This window comes from Hyperolius riggenbachi, chromosome 10 (assembly GCF_040937935.1).
Source record: "Hyperolius riggenbachi isolate aHypRig1 chromosome 10, aHypRig1.pri, whole genome shotgun sequence".
Lineage (NCBI taxonomy): Eukaryota > Metazoa > Chordata > Amphibia > Anura > Hyperoliidae > Hyperolius > Hyperolius riggenbachi.
The window spans coordinates 29,358,717-29,380,990 of record NC_090655.1 but is presented as its reverse complement, the minus strand read 5'-3'; the positions used below and the strand labels follow the sequence as shown (position 1 = coordinate 29,380,990).

The window sequence follows — 22,274 nt, the reverse complement described above, 5'->3', positions numbered from 1 at the left end:
GGGCGCCGGAGGCGATCGGAAGATCGCCTCCGGAGCGCCCTCTAGTGGGCTTTCATGCAGCCAACTTTCAGTTGGCTGCATGAAATAGTTTTTTTTTTATTTAAAAAAAACCCTCCCGCAGCCACCCTGGCGATTTAATCAGAACGCCAGGGTGGGTAAACCAATTTTGGTATGTTAATAAATAAAAGTTTATTAGTTTATGATTTTTTTTGTATTTTTGCATTACAGGGTGGAGTAGATGATGAAATCTCTCTTTCTGCTTACATCACAATGGCTTTGTTGGAGGCCAGTTTTTCAGCTGAGGTAAGAATTCCTATTTATTTAGATACCGTGCTGTCTGAGGATCCCATGAATGATAATAAAGCTGTGTCTATACTCCTCTATTTTCAGCAAGGAATTATATCTGAAAAAGTAAATTGAGGGGTTAAGGCTCCTTTCACATTGGCCTCAATTCACTAAGCTTATCTCCTGTCTTTAATAACGTTTCTAGAGTTATCACCATGGTGATAAGGCATGTAGTATTCAGGAAACATTTTACCTCAGGCAAACCTAAAGTTAACTCTTCTGTCTTTAAGTTAACTCTTCAATCCTTAAAATAACTCCAGAATGCTAAAGTTAAAGGCAGGCTGTTAATTAATTGCATGTGAAAATAACTACAGAGGAGGTAACTTAACTACAGAGGCGGTAACTTAAGGACTGAAGAGATAAGATAACTCTCTCACTGTGTGGAGGTAAGTTTTCTCTTTCCTTATTATCTCCAGCATGATCTTAGTGAATTGAGGCCATTATGTCCGTTCCTCGCAGTACAACTGATAATATAATTCCATCACAACTAGGGATGGTCGGAAATGCCAATTCCACTGAAATTCTGCCAATATCGTTTTTTCCCATTTTCGATTTTCTGTTTTCCAATTTCCAATTTTAAATTTTTCCACATTCGGATTTTTGATTTTCAAGGAGTATTTTTTTTTTTTAATATTTTATTTCAAATTTTTCTTTTTAACATATAAAAAGATATAACAATTCTTTAGCCAAAGTTCGGCTTTCGCATAGGAAGACCAAATAAAATATTTATGTAAGTTTACAGTAAAGAATCATCAGAACATTTGTAAACAGTGGACAACTTCAGAAAGGACCTCCCCCCTCCCTAGAGGCTAAAAAGTGTCACTCCACCCCCCCCCCCCCCCCCCACACACACACACACACACACACCTCTCTCTCTCTGTGAAACTGTGCTACAATCAGATACATAGAAAAAGAAATATATCAAGGCAACTGTACATTTTAATATCCTGACTTTCTGGCGTCATAGTGATCCATTCCATTCTACCTTATCTGTACACCTGATATCAGTTTTGAGACTGTTGGTTGTATAGGACTCTTTCCTGCCTAACTTCCAGTCTACTTAGAGAACCACTAATCTGCTCCAGACAATACCATTAAGTCAGTACAAAAGACCCCATTAAAGCAATAATTTCTTCAGTTGAGAAGGAGCTCAGAATATATTTTTATAAGTCTTGAAAAAGCTTTTAGTTTGTTTGTCCAGGGCTTGGAGGGTATGTAATTTTTCCATCAGAAAAAGTTGTAACAGTTCTTTATTGAGAGGGGGGAGAGTTGGGTGTTGCGGGGGTATCCACACTTGAAAAATGACCCGTCTAGCAGCAGCTAAGATAATATGGTAAAGTGCAGATGGTTTAGATTTATGATCATCTCCTGTCTCCTTATGAAAGTTAAAGGGATACTGTAGGGGGGTCGGAGGAAAATGAGTTGAAGTTACCCGGGGCTTCTAAGGGCCCACGCAGACATCCTGTGCCCGTGCAGCCACTCACCGATGCTCCGGCCCAGCCTCTGGTTCACTTCTGGAATTTCAGACTTTAAAGTCTGAAAACTACTGCGCCTGCGTTGCCGTGTCCTCGCTTCCCCTGATGTCACCAGGAGCGCACGGCGCAGGAACAGACCATACTGGGCTTGTACTATACACTTTTGGTGCCGTCAGCGGGAGTGAGGACACAGCAACGCAGGCACAGTGGTTTTCATACTTTAAAGTCTGAAATTCCTGAAGTGAACCAGAGGTGGGGCCAGAGCATTGGGGAGTGGCTGCACGGGCACAGGATGTCTGTGGGGGAGCATTAGAAGCCCCGGGTTACTTCAACTCATTTTCCCCTGACCCCCCTACAGTGCCCCTTTAAATAAACAGAGCATTACATCTTTAGTTATGTTTTTATCACACATTGAATTAGCGTCAGATATCACCCTGTCCCAAAAGTGGTCTATAGCAAAGCATTCCCATGTACAATGCATCAATCCAGCATTAGCAAAAGTACATTTAGGGCAGGCAGGAACATAGTAGCCAGGGGGGTTACTGTATTTTATGTTATAGGCCTATTTAGCCCTATGGATGAACATAAGGTGCGAAGTCCTATGAACCTAATTTTTAACATGATCTCTGAATATTTCATACCCCTGGATAATATGTTTCCCCACCAGTTCATCTTGTATATCCTGACTCCATTTCCCATAGGTGGCTCCAATGTCTTTATCTTCTTTCCTCCTACACATAATGTACCTGCTGTAATTTCTGCTAGTGACCTTACCGGACCTCCCGGATTTATAAGGTTGTCCACGGGGTCCGGCAAAGCAACTATCTTATTATCCGTTATATGAGAGTGAACTACATACATATAGGGAAGGAAACTGCCTCTGAAAATTCCACATTTGTCTTTAAGCTCTGATAGGGAGAACTATTTTCCTGTGGATAAATTATGTAAATTACCAAATTTAGTGATTCCCTTCCCATCCCAATCTGAGAACTGTTGCTGTGAGGTACTAGCTGGATAATGAGGATTCCCCCAAATTGGCATGTACTTGGATACTAAATATGGTAAATGAAAAAGTTTGCGCACACTTTGCCATGTGATTATGGTATCCCGGAAGGTTGTATTCTGCCAAATTCTTTCTGGCAAATCTGATAATTTTGAGTGCAAGAGATCCAAGAGAGTCCATGGTTTGGCTATTTCTTTACCTAGCTCAGTATTAGAGAACTTACTTGTCCCTTTAATCCAGTCTTGTACATGTCTCATTAGGGCTGATAAGTTGTATTGCCTCAAATTTGGTAGGTTAAAACCCCCCATATCCTTGGGAAGCTGTAGTTTTGTGAGAGCAATCCTAGGTTTCTTTCCTTTCCATATAAATGTTGTGAAATCCAACTCTAGCAGTTTGACATCTTTATGGTGACGTAGGAGTGGGATTGTCTGCATAGAATAAAGCAATTTGCCAATAGAGCACATTTTAATTAGTGCTGTTCTGCCCGCTAGACCTAGTGGAAGGGAATTCCATCTATCATGCTGCTCTTTAATACTACGAAAAAGGGGGTTGTAATTTAGATCGTAAAACTGTGTGGGATCCCGGGGGATGTTGATCCGTAAGTATTTAATATAAGAAGGGGGCATTTTCACACGCAGGGCGGCCCATTCTTTGATATCTGCTTGTCGGTATAATGGCATTAGCTCACATTTTTGCTTATTTATTTTTAGACCTGAAAAATCACCAAATGTGTAAAAAATTTGAAAAATTTGTGGCATTTGCAGTTTAGGGTCTTTGAGGAATAATAGTATATCGTCCGCAAATATTGTTTGTTGGACTTCAATACCATCCATTCAATACAATTCAAAATTTGAAAAATTTGTGGTATCTGCAGTTTAGGGTCTTTGAGGAATAATAGTATATTGTCCGCAAATATTGCTTGTTGGACTTCAATACCATCCACCGTTACCCCTGGAACTTGTTCATGTAGAGTTCTTGCTAAGGGCTCTAATGCAATATTAACCACTTGAGGACCGTGGGCTTTACCCCCCTTAAGGACCAGGCACTTTTTTTCCATTCAGACCACTGCAGCTTTCACGGTTTATTGCTCGCTCATACAACCTACCACCTAAATGAATTTTGGCTCCTTTTCTTGTCACTAACAAAGCTTTCTTTTGGTGCTATTTGGTTGCTGCTGCGATTTTTACTTTTTATTATATTCATCAAAAAAGACATGAATTTTGTCAAAAAAATGATTTTTTTAACTTTCTGTGCTGACACTTTTCAAATAAAGTAAAATTTCTGTATACATGCAGCGCGAAAAATGTGGACAAACATGTTTTTGATTAAAAAAAACCCATTCAGCCTATATTTATTGGTTTGGGTAAAAGTTATCGCGTTTACAAACTGTGGTGCCAAAAGTGAATTTTCCCATTTTCCAGCATCTCTGACTTTTCTGACCACCTGACATGTTTCATGAGGGGCTAGAATTCCAGGATAGTATAAATACCCCCCAAATGACCCCATTTTGGAAAGAAGACATCCCAAAGTATTCACTGAGAGGCATAGTGAGTTCATAGAAGATATTATTTTTTGTCACAAGTAAGCGGAAAATGACACTTTGTGACAAAAAAAAAAAAAGTTTACATTTCTTCTAACTTGCGACAAAAAAAAAAATGAAATCTGCCACGGACTCACTATGCTCCTCTCTGAATACCTTGAAGTGCCTACTTTCCAAAATGGGGTCTTTTGTGGGGTGTGTTTACTGTCCTGACATTTTGGGGGGTGCTAAATTGTAAGCACCCCTGTAAAGCCTAAAGGTGCTCATTGGACTTTGGGCCCCTTAGCGCAGTTAGGCTGCAAAAAAGTGCCACACATGTGGTATTTCCGTACTCAGGAGAAGTAGTATAATGTGTTTTGGGGTGTATTTTTACACATACCCATGATGAGTGGGAGAAATATCTCTGTAAATGACAATTGTTTGATTTTTTTTTTACACACAATTGTCCATTTCCAGAGATATTTCTCCCACTCAGCATGGATATGTGTAAAAATATACCCCAAAACACATTTTACTACTTCTCCTGAGTACGACGATACCACATGTGTGGCACTTTTTTGCACCCTAACTGCGCTAAGGGGCCCAAAGTCCAATGAGTACCTTTAGGATTTCACAGGTCATTTTTGTTTCAAGACTACTCCTCACGGTTTAGGGCCCCTAAAATGCCAGGGCAGTGTAGGAACCCCACTAATGACCCCATTTTAGAAAGAAGACACCCCAAGGTATTCCGTTAGGAGTATGGTGAGTTAATAGAAGATTTTATTTTTTTGTCACAAGTTAGCGGAAATTGATTTTAATTGTTTTTTTCACAAAGTGTCATTTTCCACTAACTTGTGACAAAAAATAAAATCTTCTATGAACTCACCATACTCCTAACAGAATACCTTTGGGTGTCTTCTTTCTAGAATGGGGTCATTTGTGGGGTTCCTATACTGCCCTGGCATTTTAGGGGCCCTAAACCGTGAGGAATAGTCTTGAAACCAAATGTCGCAAAATGACCTGTGAAATCCTAAAGGTACTCATTGGACTTTGGGCCCCTTAGCGCACTTAGGGTGTAAAAAAGTGCCACACATGTGGTATTGACGTACTCAGGAGAAGTAGTATAATGTGTTTTGGGGTGTATTTTTACACATACCCATGCTGAGTGGGAGAAATATCTTTGTAAATGACAATTTGTTAATTTTTTTTACACACAATTGTCCATTTACAGAGATATTTCTCCCACTCAGCATGGGTATGTGTAGAAATACACCCCAAAACACATTATACTACTTCTCCTGAGTACGGCGATACCACATGTGTGGCACTTTTTTGCACCCTAACTACGCTAAGGGGCCCAAAGTCCAATGAGTACCTTTTTGATTTCACAGGTCATTTTTGTTTCAAGACTACTCCTCACAGTTTAGGGCCCCTAAAATGCCAGGGCAGTCTAGGAACCCCACTAATGACCCCATTTTAGAAAGAAGACACCCCAAGGTATTCCGTTAGGTGTATGACGAGTTCATAGAAGAGTTTATTTTTTGTCACAAGTTAGCGGGAATTGATTTTAATTGGTTTTTTTCACAAAGTGTCATTTTCCGCTAATTTGTGACAAAAAATAAAATCTTCTATGAACTCACCATACTCCGTACGGAATACCTTTGGGTGTCTTTTTTCTAGAATGGGGTCATTTGTGGGGTTCCTATACTGCCCTGGCATTTTAGGGGCCCTAAACCGTGAGGAGTAGTCTAGAAACCAAATGTCGCAAAATGACCTGTGAAATCAAAAAGGTACTCATTGGACTTTGGGCCCCTTAGCGCACTTAGGGTGTAAAAAAAGTGCCACACATGTGGTACCGCCGTACTCAGGAGAAGTAGTATAATGTGTTTTGGGGTGTATTTTTACACATACCCATGCTGGGTGGGAGAAATATCTCTGTAAATGACAATTGTTTGATTTTTTTACACACAATTGTCCATTTACAGAGAGATTTCTCCCACCCAGCATGGGTATGTGTAAAAATACACCCCAAAACACATTATACTACTTTTCCTGAGTACGGCGGTACCACATGTGTGACACTTTTTTGCAGCCTAGGTGCGCTAGGGGGCCCAACGTCCTATTCACAGGTCATTTTGAGACATTTGTTTTCTAGACTACTCCTCACGGTTTAGGGCCCCTAAAATGCCAGGGCAGTATAGGAACCCCACAAGTGACCCCATTTTAGAAAGAAGACACCCCAAGGTATTCCGTTAGGTGTATGGCGAGTTCATAGAAGATTTTTTGTCACAAGTTAGTGAAAAATGACACTTTGTGAAAAAAAAACAATAAAAATCAATTTCCGCTAACTTTTGACAAAAAATAAAATCTTCTATGAATTTGTCATACACCTAACAGAATACCTTGGGGTGTCTTTTTTTCTAAAATGGGGTCACTTGTGGGTAGAGTTGGGCCAAACCTCCGATTTTAGGTTCGCGAACTTTCGCGGAAGGTTCGGTTCGCGTTAAAGTTCGCGAACCGCAATAGACTTCAATGGGGATGCGAACTTTGAAAAAAAAAATTATGCTGGCCACAAAAGTGATGGAAAAGATGTTTCAAGGGGTCTAACACCTGGAGGGGGGCATGGCGGAGTGGGATACTCGCCAAAAGTCCCCGGGAAAAATCTGGATTTGACGCAAAGCAGCGTTTTAAGGGCAGAAATCATATTGAATGCTAAATGACAGGCCTAAAGTGCTTTAAAACATCTTGCATGTGTATACATCAATCAGGTAGTGTAATTAAGGTACTGCTTCACACTGACACACCAAACTGTTCACTGAACAGAACAGGTATACAGTGGCGGGTTCACTGAACAGAACAGGTATACAGTGGCGGGTTCACTGAACAGAACAGGTATGCAGTGGCGGGTTCACTGAACAGAACAGGTATACAGTGACGGGTTCACTGAACAGAACAGGTATACAGTGGCGGGTTCACTGAACAGAACAGGTATGCAGTGGCGGGTTCACTGAACAGAACAGGTATACAGTGGCGGGTTCACTGAACAGAACAGGTATGCAGTGGCGGGTTCACTGAACAGAACAGGTATACAGTGGCGGGTTCACTGAACAGAACAGGTATGCAGTGGCGGGTTCACTGAACAGTACAGGTATGCAGTGGCGGGTTCACTGAACAAAACAGGTATGCAGTGGCGGGTTCACTGAACAGAACAGGTATACAGTGGCGGGTTCACTGAACAGAACAGGTATACAGTGGCGGGTTCACTGAACAGAACAGGTATGCATTGGCGGGTTCACTGAACAGTACAGGTATGCAGTGGCAGGTTCACTGAACAGGTATGCAGTGGTGGGTTCACAGAACAGGTATGCAGTGGTGGGTTCACAGAACAGGTATGCAGTGGTGGGTTCACAGAACAGGTATGCAGTGGTGGGTTCACAGTACAGGTATGCAGTGGTGGGTTCACAGAACAGGTATGCAGCCAGGGACAAGCTAAGCCTAACTAATCTTTCCCTATGAGAGACAGTGCAGCAGCTCGCCCTACTCTCACTAATGCAGGCAGGCAGTGGCACACGAGTGACCGTAATGGCCGCCGCTGCCTGCCTTATATAAGGGGGGTGGGGCTCCAGGGGCTAGTGTAGCCTAATTGGCTACACTGGGCCTGCTGACTGTGATGTAGAGGGTCAAAGTTGACCCTCATGGTGCATTATGGGGCGAACCGAACTTCCGCAAAAGTTCACCTGCGGGACGCGAACGCGAACCACGGAAGTTCGCATGGAACCGTTCGCAGGCGAACCGTTCGGCCCAACTCTATTTGTGGGGTTCCTATACCGCCCTGGCATTTTACGGGCCCAAAACCGTGAGTAGTCTGGAAATCAAATGTCTCAAAATTACTGTTCAGGGGTATAAGCATCTGCAAACTTTGATGACAGGTGGTCTATGAGGGGGCGAATTTTGTGGAACCGGTCATAAGCAGGGTGGCCTTTTAGATGACAGGTTGTATTGGGCCTGATCTGATGGATAGGAGTGCTAGGGGGGTGACAGGAGGTGATTGATGGGTGTCTCAGGGGGTGGTTAGAGGGGGGATGCAAGCAATGCACTGGCGAGGTGATCAGGGCTGGGGTCTAAAGGGCGTTCTGAGGGTGTGGGCGGGTGATTGAGTGCCCTAGGGGCAGATAGGGGTCTAATCTGATAGGTAGCAGTGACAGGGGGTGATTGATGGGTAATTAGTAGGTGTTTAGGGTAGAGAACAGATGTAAACACTGCACTTGGGAGGTGATCTGACGTCGGATCTGCGGGCGATCTATTGGTGTGGGTGGGTGATCAGATTGCCCGCAAGGGGCAGGTTAGGGGCTGATTGATGGGTGGCAGTGACAGGGGATGATTGATGGGTAATTGACAGGTGATCAGTGGGTTATTACAGGGAAGAACAGATGTAAATATTGCACTGGCGAATTGATAAGGGGGGGTCTGAGGGCAATCTGAGCGTGTAGGCAGGTGATTGGGTGCCCGCAAGGGAAAGATTAGGGTCTGATCTGATGGGTAACAGTGACAGGTGGTGATAGGGGGTGATTGATGGGTAATTAGTGGGTGTTTAGGGTAGAGAACAGATGTAAACACTACACTTGGGAGGTGATCTGACGTCGGATCTGCGGGCGATCTATTGGTGTGGGTGGGTGATCAGATTGCCCGCAAGGGGCAGGTTAGGGGCTGATTGATGGGTGGCAGTGGCAGGGGGTGATTGATGGGTGGCAGTGACAGGGGGTGATTGATGGGTGATTGACAGGTGATCAGTGGGTTATTACAGGGAAGAAGAGATGTAAATATTGCACTGGCGAATTGATAAGGGGGGGTCTGAGGGCAATCTGAGCGTGTAGGCGGGTGATTGGGTGCCTGCAAGGGGCAGATTAGGGTCTGATCTGATGGGTAACAGTGACAGGTGGTGATAGGGGGTGATTGATGGGTGATTGATGGGTAATTAGTGGGTGTTTAGGGTAGAGAACAGATGTAAACACTGCACTTGGGAGGTGATCTGATGTCGGATCTGCGGGCGATCTATTGGTGTGGGTGGGTGATCAAATTGCCCGCAAGGGGCAGGTTAGGGGCTGATTGATGGGTGGCAGTGACAGGGGGTGATTGATGGGTGGCAGTGACAGGGAGTGATTGATGGGTGATTGACAGGTGATTGACAGGTGATCAGTGGGTTATTACAGGGAAGAACAGATGTAAATATTGCACTGGCGAATTGATAAGGGGGGGTCTGAGAGCAATTTGAGCGTGTAGGCGGGTGATTGGGTGCCCGCAAGGGGCAGATTAGGGTCTGATCTGATGGGTAACAGTGACAGGTGGTGATAGGGGGTGATTGATGGGTGATTGATGGGTAATTAGTGGGTGTTTAGGGTAGAGAAAACACTGCACTTGGGAGGTGATCTGATGTTGGATCTGCGGGCGATCTATTGGTGTGGGTGGGTGATCAGATTGCCCGCAAGGGGCAGGTTAGAGGCTGATTGATGGGTGGCAGTGACAGGGGGCGATTGATGGGTAATTGATGGGTGATTGACAGGTGATTGACAGGTGATCATGGGGATAGATGCATACAGTACACAGGGGGGGGGGGTGTGTGGAGGGTGTGGGGAGAATCTGAGGGGTGGGGGGTGATCAGGAGGGAGCAGGGGGCAGTTTAGGGCTTTAAAAAAATAGCGTTGACAGATAGTGACAGGGAGTGATTGATGGGTGATTAGGGGGGTGATTGGGTGCAAATAGTGGTCTGGGGGGTGGGCAGGGGGGGGGGGGGTCTGAGGGGTGCTGTGTGCGATCAGGGGGCAGGGGGGGGGAAATCAATGTGCTTGGGTGCAGACTAGGGTGGCTGCAGCCTGCCCTGGTGGTCCCTCGGACACTGGGACCACCAGGGCAGGAGGCAGCCTGTATAATACACTTTGTATACATTACAAAGTGTATTATACACTTTGTATACGGCGATCCGGGTGCTGGTAACCCGCTTCCGAACGGCCGGCGGGTTACAGCGCGAGGTGGGCGGAGCCAGTCCCCGGCGGCCGATCGCGTCACGAATGACGCAATCGCGCCGCCCATGCCCCTACAAAGACCGCCGCCATTTGTCTATACGGCGGTCCTTGCGGGGTCCACTTCCCGGCCGCCAATTGTATATACGGCGGTCGGGAAGTGGTTAAAGAGAAGAGAGGAAAGAGGACAACCTTGAGGACAACAATACAAATTTTGTATTTGGAAAGGAGCTGACAGGAAACAGGGTGTGGCAATATGAGCTTTAGGATCTTAATACATAGCTTGAATTGGGTTCATAAAAGCCCTGTGAAAACCCATTAATCCCATGATTCCCTGCAGCCAATCCCACTTCACATTGTCAAACATTTTTTCCGCATCAAGTGATAGTACAGCTAGTGTTGGGCGAACACCTGGATGTTCGGGTTCGGGCCGAACAGGCCGAACATGGGCCAGATGTTCGGCATGTTCGGCCCGAACGCCGAACTCAATGGAAGTCAATGGGACCCCCGAACATGCCCATTTTGGGGGCCCTATGGGGTCGCAGTCATAAGGGGGGAGCATGCCCCGATCGCGGGGGGGGGGGTCGGAAATTCCCCCCACCCCCTCCGCTAGCGCTCCCGCCTCTGCCCGCTTCCCCATAAAAAAGTTTAAGGCAAGTTAAATAGTACTTGGTGGCTGGCCTGGCACTGGCAGTGGAGTGAGGAGGAGGAGGAGTCCGAGTAGCAGAGTAGTGACGCGTTGAGGCCGGGCAGCGGGCGGTTCAGCGGTAGTACCCTTGTGGTACTTCCGCCCTTTCTCTGACCTCACGTCCTCTACGTGATGACGCATACGAGGGTACGCATGACGCGTACCCTCGTATGCAGAGGACGTGAGGTCAGAGAAAGGGCGGAAGCACCACAAGGGTACTACCGCTGAACCGCCCGCTGCCCGGCCTCAACGCGTCACTCTGCTACTCGGACTCCTCCTCCTCCTCACTCCACTGCCAGTGCCAGGCCAGCCACCAAGTACTATTTAACTTGAATTAAACTTTTTTTATGGGGAAGCGGGCAGAGGGGGGAGCGCTAGCGGAGGGGGTGGGGGGAATTTCCGACCCCCCCCGCGATCGGGGCATGCTCCCCCCTTATGCCTGCGACCCCATAGGGGGGCCGTATTGCGGCATGTTCGGGCGAACAGGGCCCTGTTCGGCCGAACAGGGGCCCTGTTCGGCGGCCATTCAGTAGTTCGGGGCGAACCCGAACTTAAAAGGCCGAACACCATCAGGTGTTCGGCCGAACTCGAACATCAGCCAAACAGGGTGATGTTCTGCAGAACCCGAACAGTGGCGAACACTGTTCGCCCAACACTAAGTACAGCCGCTGTTTTATATGTCTTTGGATAAGCTCTTACATGTTTTAACGACGTTATAACTCGTCTCACATTTGTCACTCATGCTCTTCCCAGCATAAAACCTGCCTGGTTCTCGTGGATTAGACTAGGGAGTATATATGCCAACCTATCAGCCAAAATCTTAGACAATAATTTGACATTTTGGTTTATAAGTGACTAGATATTAAGGTGTTGGGGAGGTTGTGGGCCCTGTGGCACCTCTTAGTCTAATAGCAATCGGTGTGTGCTGGCTAGGGTGGGAGGGATGGAGGGGCGCACTTTGGTGTCTCAGCCTTGGGTGCTGGAGGACCTTGTCCCGCCTCTGGCTGTATGAGATAGGGCTTGGACCAGTACAGCAGAGTAACCAAGCAGCTCAAGGTGACCCAAACTACTAAGAATGTATAGAAGGATAAAAGAAACCAAAAAGCCCTCCTACTAAAGAAAAAAGCAAAGCTTGGTGTAATTTTCCTTCTTAAAACAGAAGAAAATCTGCAATAATTCAGCTATAAGTGAACATTTGTGGTTACCCACAATGCACTGCTACTGAATATGCAAATTATCCCTCTTTGCCCTTGGTTTGATATGACACTACTTCTTCTTCTTGCTTGGACCAGCCCCTTCTTCTTGCTTGGAGTGGCCCTGGGGGCAGGGCGCTACTTCTTCTTCTTGCTTGAAGGTTGAGGCACTTACTATTATATATATAGATATTGGTCTATACGACCCAACATCACTTAATTCTTTAACCTCTTTTGGGAGTCATTTTATATATGCAGTTTTTCCCGTTTCAGGGTAGACTGAATCAGTTAGGACTTTACTGAAGACTTTAGACAACGGTTCCCCCACTTCTTGTTGTAGAATTTCGTAAAATTCACTCGTTAGGCCATCTGGGCCTGGCGACTTTGATTGGAAAGCTTTTTAATGGCATCCTGGATCTCCTGCATTCTTATTTCTTCATTCAACAGGTCTGTATGTTCATGTGTTAGCTTTCTAATGTGCAGGGATGACAGAGTTTTTGAAATGCAGACTGCATTTGAGCCAGGGGTTGCATAAATATTGGAAAAGTGATCCCTAAATAGTGTATTAACCCTCTGGGCGATACAATTATATCGCCCAGGAGGTGGCGCAGCACTATTTTTTTTAAATTTTTTATTTTTTAAATCATGTAGCGAGCCCAGGGCCTTCGGTGATCAGAGTAAGCAGGAAATCCCGCTCAGAACGGGATTTCCTGCTGGGCTTCCCCGGTTGCCATGGCGACAGGGCGGGATGACGTCACCGACGTCATGGACGTCGTGACGTCAGAGGGAGTTCCGATCCACCCCTTAGCGCTGCCTGGCACTGATTGGCCAGGCTGCGCAAGGGGTCGGGGAGGGGGGAGGCTGCGCGGCACGGCGGGTAGCGGCGGATCGGCGGCGAGCGGCAGCGATCGGAAGTTACACGCAGCTAGCAAAGTGCTAGCTGCGTGTAACAAAAAAAAAATTATGCAAATCGGCCCACCAGGGCCTGAGAAATCCTACTGCGCGATATACCCCGAGCTCAGCTCGGGATTATCGCTCAGGAGGTTAATGTCTTTCGGATGAGATACCGATAATCCTTGTTTATCCTTGAGCTGACATTGTTCTTGGGCTATCCATTTTTGCCTGGCCATGTTAGCCAATAATTTCCCAGATTTTCCCCCGAATTTATGAAACGCGAGGTTGCTAACGATTTTTGAATCTCCGCCTGAATTTTGAACCAAATGTCACCTCTACGCTTTGCATCCAACTATATTTCCCTGTTGTGGGTAGTAGGGGACTTTTTAAATTCTTGGTAAGCTAGTCTAACTTTCTCCACAGCAGATTGATACTGTGCTTGGGTTAGTTTCTTTCTTGCAGCTACATAGGACGTAATCCTGCCCCTAAGAACTGCTTTAGCTGTTTACCAAAAAAGAACCAGGTCTGAGATGTGTTCTTGATTGTCTAAGAAATATTCCTGCCACCACATTCTTAGTTTGCCCTCAAAGTCTTCATTACCGTAAAATTTAGTAAGGAACCTCTATAAAATATCTGTACCCCTTGGGAGATTGTCTTCCAGTTCTAAAAGTATAGTTGAATGATCGTAAATCACTTAATCTTCAATTGTGGCTCTTCTAATTCTTGTTCTTAAAGTGGATCCGAGATGAACTTTTACTCATTGCATAATTGGGTTCCTTTCCTATTGTTTATAAGGCATTCCTCAAGCGAAATACTCCCCACACAACACACACCCACAGGTTTTTAGAGAGCCAAGGCACTTTCAAACAGTAGCAAGGGCTCATGGGAGCTCAGTCTGGGCAGGAGGAGGGAGAGGTATTACTAGCCAGAGATTTCAGAGGCAGAGGGGAGGAGGGAGGAGGAGGGGGGATTAGGTTTTTTTGCTCAAGATGCAGATAAGCCTGCCTCTGTGTAATGTTTACAAACAACATGGCTGCTGTCATTGTATCACAAGAAGAAAGAATCATATTCTATTAAAGCTGTTTGCAGCTAGATTTGTTGTGTAAACTATCTAAACTTTAGATAAGATATATAGACAAGTTACTTGTTATAGTTAGTTTTTCATCTTGGATCCGCTTTAATGATTTTTCTACTAGAAGGACATCTAATCTCGAAAAGGATTTATGTTTAGGGGAGTAATAGGTGTACTCATGTTCCAGGGATGAGAATAACGCCATGTGTCTACTAATTCACACAAATCTAGTAAAGGCTGTATAAATTTGTCTCTGTTTCCCAAAGATCTTTTGGGGTGGCTTCTATCTTCCCAGAAATTGGGTACAGTATTCATATCTCCCCCTATGATCACAGTAGTAGAGTCCTCGGCCAAAATTTCATTTTGTACAGAAGTTAAAAAGTTCTGGTGATCTGAATTTGGACCATATATTGTAAGTTGTAAATTGTTATCTTTTCTCCTTGTAGTTGGAGCTGCAAGGCCGGCCATCTCCCTTCTGCATCGTGTCTATGAGCTAGTACTTTGTGACCCAGTCTCTTATTGAGCAATATTAAAACACCCGCCTTCGTGTCAATCGCCGGGGATCCATATACAGAGCCCACCCAAAATTTGGCCATATATATAAATTGGTCAGACCGTAGGTGGGTTTCCTGCAACAGACATATGTCTGGTCTAAATTTGCTTAAATGTCGAATAATTTGCGATCATTTTTCTGGGGTTTGTAGCCTCTTAACATTCCATGACACGAGTTTCATGTGATTCGCGAGTGTAATGTGCGATTACCATGCCTTGCAGCTCCATTTGGGTTTGAAAACACATTCCTATTTTGGCACACATAGAAAGATCCCTGTAGTAAACCCCAAAACATCCCATCCCCCCATAACCCCCCAAAAAACCCTTTCAACTAACATTTGCATAAGACTTCTCTTCTTTTCTACACGGGTAAAAACCAGCACCCTACGAAGACCTCTTTCAGAGACACCTATATCCCTGCTACTTTTCATGAAGTCATCAAAAACACACACAGGTAATAACATCAGAGGAGGACTTATGAACAGGTCGATATTGAGAAACCTTCAGTAGGATTGACAGACAAAAATTTACATCATACCCATAAGAGGGACCAGGGTATAACAAAGAGTCAAAAAGAGAAAAAAAAATGTTGAGCCGAGTGCAAAAAACCATGAGGGTTCCCAGAATCATATAAGTATACTTGACTCAAAAAGTCTTGTCCCTTAGGTGGAAATTATGCATGAAATGTAGGCAAAATTGCATATGCAATGTTTCTAATAGAATGCAAATTTGAGCTAAATCTGGGTTATCATTTTCCGATCTAGGGGAACAGTCTGGATTCCCCTTTGTAGATTTAGGAGAGCTGTCTGGAGTACATTTTGTGGATCCAGGAGTGCAGGCTAGGTTACCATTTCCTGATTTCGGCGAGCTCACTCTTGATCTGGGCACGTAGCACTGCAGGAAAGCTTTTGCCTGATGAGGAGATTGAAAAGTATGTATTTTAATTTTATTATCGTTGTCTGTTTTGCTGGATAAATGAGGGAAAACTTCATTTTGGATGCAAAGAGAGTGTTACAAACTGTTGCAAATGCCCTTCGTTTTTGTGAAACTTCTGATGAAAAATCGTTGAATAGTCGGATTGTGGCATCTCGTATTACTAGCTCCTGATTGTAGGCTCTATACGCTGCCAGGAGAGAGACTTTGTTTGAGTAATCTAAGTAGCGCCCCATCACCATGTGAGGTAGTGGATTTTTGCCCTTAGTTTTAGGCGGGCCTACTCGATAAGCTCTCTCGACTTTTAAAGGGACAGGTAGGCCCAGAATTTCTGGTATTTATATTGCGCATGATGCCTGTAGTTGACTGGGCGGTATATCTTCGGGAACCCCCACTAGTCTCAAATTATTTCTGCGAGAGCGATTCTCTAAGTCCTCAATCCTGGAATACGCCACCAAATTTTCATGCTGTAATTTTTCAATAGTGCAATTTGCTTGCGCGACAAGTGCTTACTCTTTTTTCAGCATCTGATAGTCTAGCCCTCTGGTCTGCCAGATCTTTCTTTATGGCCTTCAGGGAATTGTATATGTTTTTTTCTATCGTGGCCTGTATGTCTGGTGTAAGCGCCCTCCCCACCTCTGCAGCAAGCTTTTTGTAGTTTATAGATAGATCCGTACTCTTTCCTTTCCGGGAGGGATCGCCACCATCTGATTCCCCGTGTGAGATGTCTTGTTGTGGTGAGGGGGAGCATGAATACTTCTTCCTCTGTGAGCGTGGAGGATTTTCACTGTTGAAATTACTGCCACCCGCCATCTTGGATTCATCCTGGCTTGTCCCACGGTGTCCGGCTGTACTGGATACCGCTCCATAGATGATATTACGGGTGGCCAGTCGTGCCGCAAGGCTAATCACTGTGAATTAGGCACACTGTGGATTGGGACTCACGGTCAGCGGAGCTTCTCTCCTCGCCTGCTTCCATGTGGGCGCCGGACCCGGAAGTCCCTTCATTCAAAGAGTATTTTCATTAGTAGTTATTTACATCAGAGAAAGCACACAAAAAAAAAACAATCAGAAAAATGCGGATTAAAAAAACGGAAATCGGAAAACCGGAAATAGTAAGAAAAGGAAAACTAGTCTTTTGATTAATACGGTGATCATATTTTTGCTGAGAAATTCTGCATTTTGTGATGTTCTGTAATTAGTCTAAAATTACCGAGTTGTGGTAAATCGGATTTTCGTTTTCTGATTTCTGATCAGAAATGCCGATTTCTGATTGTAAATGCCAGAAATTTCAATGCGAAAAATCTGAATGAGAATCCCTAATTAAAATGTGATACAATTATATGTCAATGGGAGCTTTTACAATGTTACTTTTGCACTGATGGGATAATGCACAGCATGCAGTGCGTTACTGGGTGATACACGCAGTACAAGCATACAGTCTATAACCTGTATGCTGCATTGAATGGGTTGCATCACAGAGGTAGGCTGTGCTGCAACTTTATATCACCATTGCGTTGTGATTTTATTTTTCAGGATAGGCAATGTATATAGTGTGAAAGGAGCCTAATTGGCATATGTATTAGTATGCCACTGGTGAGCTGAGCGCAGCGTGAGCCGGATGACGGATTATCCTGCTGCTGAAATTCCCTTTAAATACTATTCCCCCTCCGAGTCATAGCGATTGCCGGGAAACCAAATTACCCATGCGCAGGCCACAGACTACGTATAGCATTGATGCTATGGCGCTTAACTTGAGCGCTACCTGGCCGGTGCAAAGCACCAAGATGACCTGCTTTGCCTAATTGTACATCCACATCAGACTCCGTCATCAGTCCCCCATCGGCGATCAACGCTAGGAGACTGCTAGACGGCAAAATCGTCTATTTACACAGGACAGCGCTCTGATCTACTGCGATCTGTCACATGGCTGTCCCCCTGGGAGGCAGAAGAGCGATCGGCTGTCATAGGCTGATGCCTATGACAGCCAATTGTGGTGAATGGCTGGCAGGGGAGGGAGGGATAGGTATAAAAAAAATACTAACATTTTTTATAAGAACAAAAAAATAAATACAAAAAAATAAACAAACATGTTGGCAGGGATCAGAGCCCACCAACAGCAAGCTCCATTGGTGGGCAGAAAAGGGGGGGGGAAGGAATTACGTCTTTCGACTCGGAAATAGATGGAAATACCCGATCTCCGTCGGGTCCGCTCTACTGCGCAGGCGCCGGAGACTTGCGCCTGCGCAGTACAGCGGACCCGACGGCGATCGGGTATTTCCGCCTACTTCGGAGCCGACAGCCGTCAGAGCGCCTGCGCAGGAGCCAGGAAGGTAAATATTACGTCACGGCTGTACGGAGGGCTGCCCCCGAGGGACGGAGGACGGCATGGGAAGCCTCATTAGGATCCTGAGGCTTCCCCCACCCGAGGTGAGTACCCCCCAGGGGACGTTTTGCCGTTACAGTTCCTCTTTAAGTGGTTAACTTGTGATCATAATTCTATTATATTTTTGAGAAAATGTTAAGTTGGGAAAAATGCAAATTTTAACATGGAAATTACTTCGGCAAAAATTCAAGCTCATCAGTACTTGTTAATGTTAGTTACAGGGTCAGGAGAAAGGAGGTTAAAGTGCAAAGTGTGCAAGGACTTTAAAATGCAGCATTTTTCTTCACCTAATTTTATCATTCTTAACTATTTACAGTTAGAACATTCTGAGATTGTATCCCGATCTCTTTGTTTTCTAGGATCCTCTTGTCAAAGAAGCAGTGTCCTGTCTGCGCGCGGCAGCTCCTGGTGTGAGTAATGTATACACCCAGGCTCTGTTGGCCTACACCTTCACGTTGTGCGGAGAGACAGAACTCCGGAAGGATATATTGGCAAAACTAGAGGAAAAAGCCATACGAGGAGGTAAGTCACCGAGTGTCCCTCGGTGCTATCTAGTTGGCTAGAGTTTGCATTACTGTATTAGATGTGGATGTTAATAAAGTGACTCTCAGCTTGACATAATGTGATGACTGCAGAGGATTCTGAGATCTGTCAACATTTCTCTGGCCACTAACGGTCCAATTTTCAGCGAAAAATCGTTCGAGCGATCAGAAATTCTGATCGGACAAAAAAATCGTTCAGTACACCATCAACTAACCAATCATTGCTTCCGATCTATCACGACCACCAAGAAAATCCAAATTTTCGTTCGACGAAAATTCATTTGGGCGACATTTTTTTCACTCGTTCATAATCGATTGTGTCCACCAATGGAGATTATTTAAAACCAATCCGATCAGAATTTCTGATCGCTCGAACGATTTTTCGCTAGAAATTTAAGCAAGTTCTATCTGCAAGTACGTGTTTAGAGATCAAGAGGCGGAGGAAATTACACATAAAGTGAGTATAGTGGGTGAGGGGAACAAGGGCTGGAGGCCTGTTGCTGAAGACGAGAAGATTTAGAACATTGAGGGGAGGAATACTGCACTGGGTGGGGAATGATGTGGAATGATCATATGGATGATGAAAGGTGAGTATTTGTAAATTATACTGTTAAGCATGAGTAAGGTTAATTAGGGTTAGGAGATAGGGTTAGAAGTTTAAAGTGAACCTCCGGACTAAAAATCTACTCAGCAGCACTGGAAAGGCTTGGTGTTTCTTTCACAGTTTCACAGCATCAGAACTTTGTTTTTCTTACCCAAGCCTAATTTTTTAGCTGCACAGAAGAAATCTGCACGGGCATTTTTTCCCTGATGCTGTGCAAAGCATGATAGGATTTCTGATGTTGTTCTCGTTCTGTTGTTTAGGTGCATTTTTTTTTGTATTTTGAATTTGAGATTTGAAGCCTAGCGCTTGCAGCTGGGAGGGGTGATCAGGACACAGGGCAGTTGGAACTGTGTCTCATGCTCCTGGTCACCTCCTTTCAACCAAAAAGATGGCTGCCCCCATGAAATCACAAGCATGTGCCTTATTTTAAAACAGGGTGGCTAAGAGATTATATTACCTATCTATTTTAATTAACATAACTAATGTAACTTAATGATAGTATGTTTATTAGGCTGAAGTTCCTCTTTAAGTTTAGGCATCAGGAAGGGTTTAATGATAAGGATGGAGATTAAGAAAATTCATCATAAAGGTGTTTTTTTCCTCTGAAAGGGGAAGTTAAGATTAAATGGAAAGCAAGCGTGTTCGTTAAGAGAAGCAGTTAGGAACCTAGATATAGATTTGCTGCAGTTTTACTAATCTCCAATGGATAGAATATCAGTCAAGCAATTATTTTACATTTGTTTTTGCCATTTTTTTTGGTGCATGTTCCCCATGAATCGTCTAATCTTAACAGATCCCTATAAATACTAACGCCTCTTCCAGATGCCTAAATTAACCTCCCTAGCGTTAGACGCCGGAGGTCACCACACTCAGGCCCCGCTGGGCCGATTTGAATAATTTTTTTTTTAAACACACAGCAAGCACTGTGCTTGCTGCGTGTCCTACCCGCTCACCGCCGCTCGCCGTCGATCTGCTGCTACCCGCCGCAATACAGGGCCCCCCCAGATACCCCGTGCGCTGCCTGGCCAATCAGTGCCAGGCAGCGCTGAGGGGTGGATCGGGACTCCCTGTGACATCACGACGTCGATGACATCGATAATGTCACTCCGTTCGTCGCCATGGCGACGGGGGAAGCCCTGAAGAAAATCCCGTTCAGAACGTGATTTCCGGACAGGTCTTCGCGCCAGTGGCGATCGGAGGGGTGGGAGGGAGGGGGGGAATCATGTAGCTAGCGCTAGGCTAGCTACATGATCAAAAAAAATATGCACAAAAAAACGTTGTGACAATTTGTGATGACACAGTTCTGATGCATGTCAGTCTTGCTGCACGTTATGTTGTTCCACTGCATCATGTCACAAGACCTATGTTTTTAATCTGCTGTCAATAAACTATAGTGCCAGACATTTCACACCTCCTGAATGTTTTTACACTTAAAGTCTTGAAAGAAAGACAGGAACATGGTTTACACTACTTATGTGGTATTTTATTTTATATCTACAGATGGACAGGTTCACTGGAAACGGGATACTGTCCCGCCTGTTACAGATTCATACTGGTACCGCGCTTCGTCTGCAGAGGTGGAGATGACCGCCTATGTACTCCTGGCTCTCCTCTCAGGCCCACAGCCAGACTTGGGCAAAGCTGCTGAGATTGTCAACTGGCTGAGTAAACAACAAAACCCCTATGGAGGGTTCTCTTCCACACAGGTAATTGATGGAGTAAAGTAGTCAGAAGATAAGACTTGTGAATTCTGCAGTGTGCAAAATAACTGTAAAGATACAGTGCTTCCTTAACCACTTAAGGACAAGGGTATTTTGCAATGATCGGTGCTGCGTGGGCTCTACAGCCCGCAGCACCGATCAGGAATGTGGCAGGGCTATCTGACTTCCCCCCTTTTTTTCCCACTAGGGGGATGTCCTGCAGGGGGGTCTGATCGCCGCTGGCTACTATTGATTTGCGGGGGGGGGGCTCCTCCTAGCCCCCCTCCGCAGCGTTTTCAGGGCTCCCCTGCTTTCCCTCCCTCTCCCTTCTCCTGTGTGCTATCATGACTGATAGGATAGGCTTCTGCCTATCAGATGCCGGCAATCCCCGGCCAATCAGAGGCCGAGGATCGCCGATCTACGTCACGGCGCTGCTGCGCAGCAGCGCCGTGTGATGTAAACAGCGGGGATTCCTTCCCCGCATGGTTACATTATGCGTGCGAGCCGTGATTGGCGGCTCGCACACTGTTCACGGAGGCAGTCTCCGTGAACTGGCATGGAAAGAGTTTCCATGCTATACCACTAACGACCCGCCGACGCCTATGGGCGTTAGGCGGTCGTTAAGTGGTTTTAATGTACACCTGAACTGAGATATGGAGGCTGCCATATTTATTCCCTTTTAAACAATACCAGTTACCTGGCTGACCTGCTGATCCCCTGCCTTCGATACTTTTATCCATAGACCCTGAACAAGCATGCAGAGCAGGCATTCTGACTGAAGTCTGACTGGATAAGCCACATGTTTGTTTCTCCATCAGAGGGCTTGTGCCGCACGCGTCAGTGAGACGCGCGGCGGCACTTCCAGGGGTGCGGGAACACGGGCGAACCCCAGAAGCCCTGCCATGCACGGCTATGAGATTCGCAGCCTACCGCACTAAATCTGTGGGCAGTGTCTGCCGAATCGCTAGGGTAAGTGATTCGGCCGGTGGTGCCATAGTTTCCTATGGCAGAGTTTTCCCGCGTAATTTGCCTGCGGGGAAACTGCGGATTCGGAGCAGTTTCTGCTTCAGTGGAAACGGGTCCTTAGTGATGCTCATCCGGATTCCGGATATCCGAACTACCCGGATAATCCGAACTTTTTTCGCTATCCCGACCTCGGATTCGGATTCCGGATAGTTGGCCAAATCCAGAATGCGGTATCCGGATTCGCAGCGGTATCCGAATAGGAATTCATATATCTGCGGGGATATCTGGATCCGGGTAGCATTTACCAAAGATGACGTCACTGAGCCAATCAGAGGGCTCCAGGACCTCACTGAGCCAATAAGAGGGCTCCCAGCTCTGGCCCTAG

General features: G+C 45.5%; 1 protein-coding gene across 1 annotated transcript in view; it reads left to right on the top strand.

Annotated features, from left to right (window-relative positions):
* Positions 1-22,274, top strand: part of LOC137535755 (alpha-2-macroglobulin-like) — a 150,786-nt gene that overhangs the window by 104,563 nt on the left and 23,949 nt on the right. Inside the window, exons 27-29 of the mRNA XM_068257633.1 lie at positions 229-303; positions 18,437-18,599; positions 20,724-20,929. Of these exons, the coding sequence (XP_068113734.1) occupies positions 229-303; positions 18,437-18,599; positions 20,724-20,929 (444 nt within the window). The remainder of the gene's footprint in view (positions 1-228; positions 304-18,436; positions 18,600-20,723; positions 20,930-22,274) is intronic.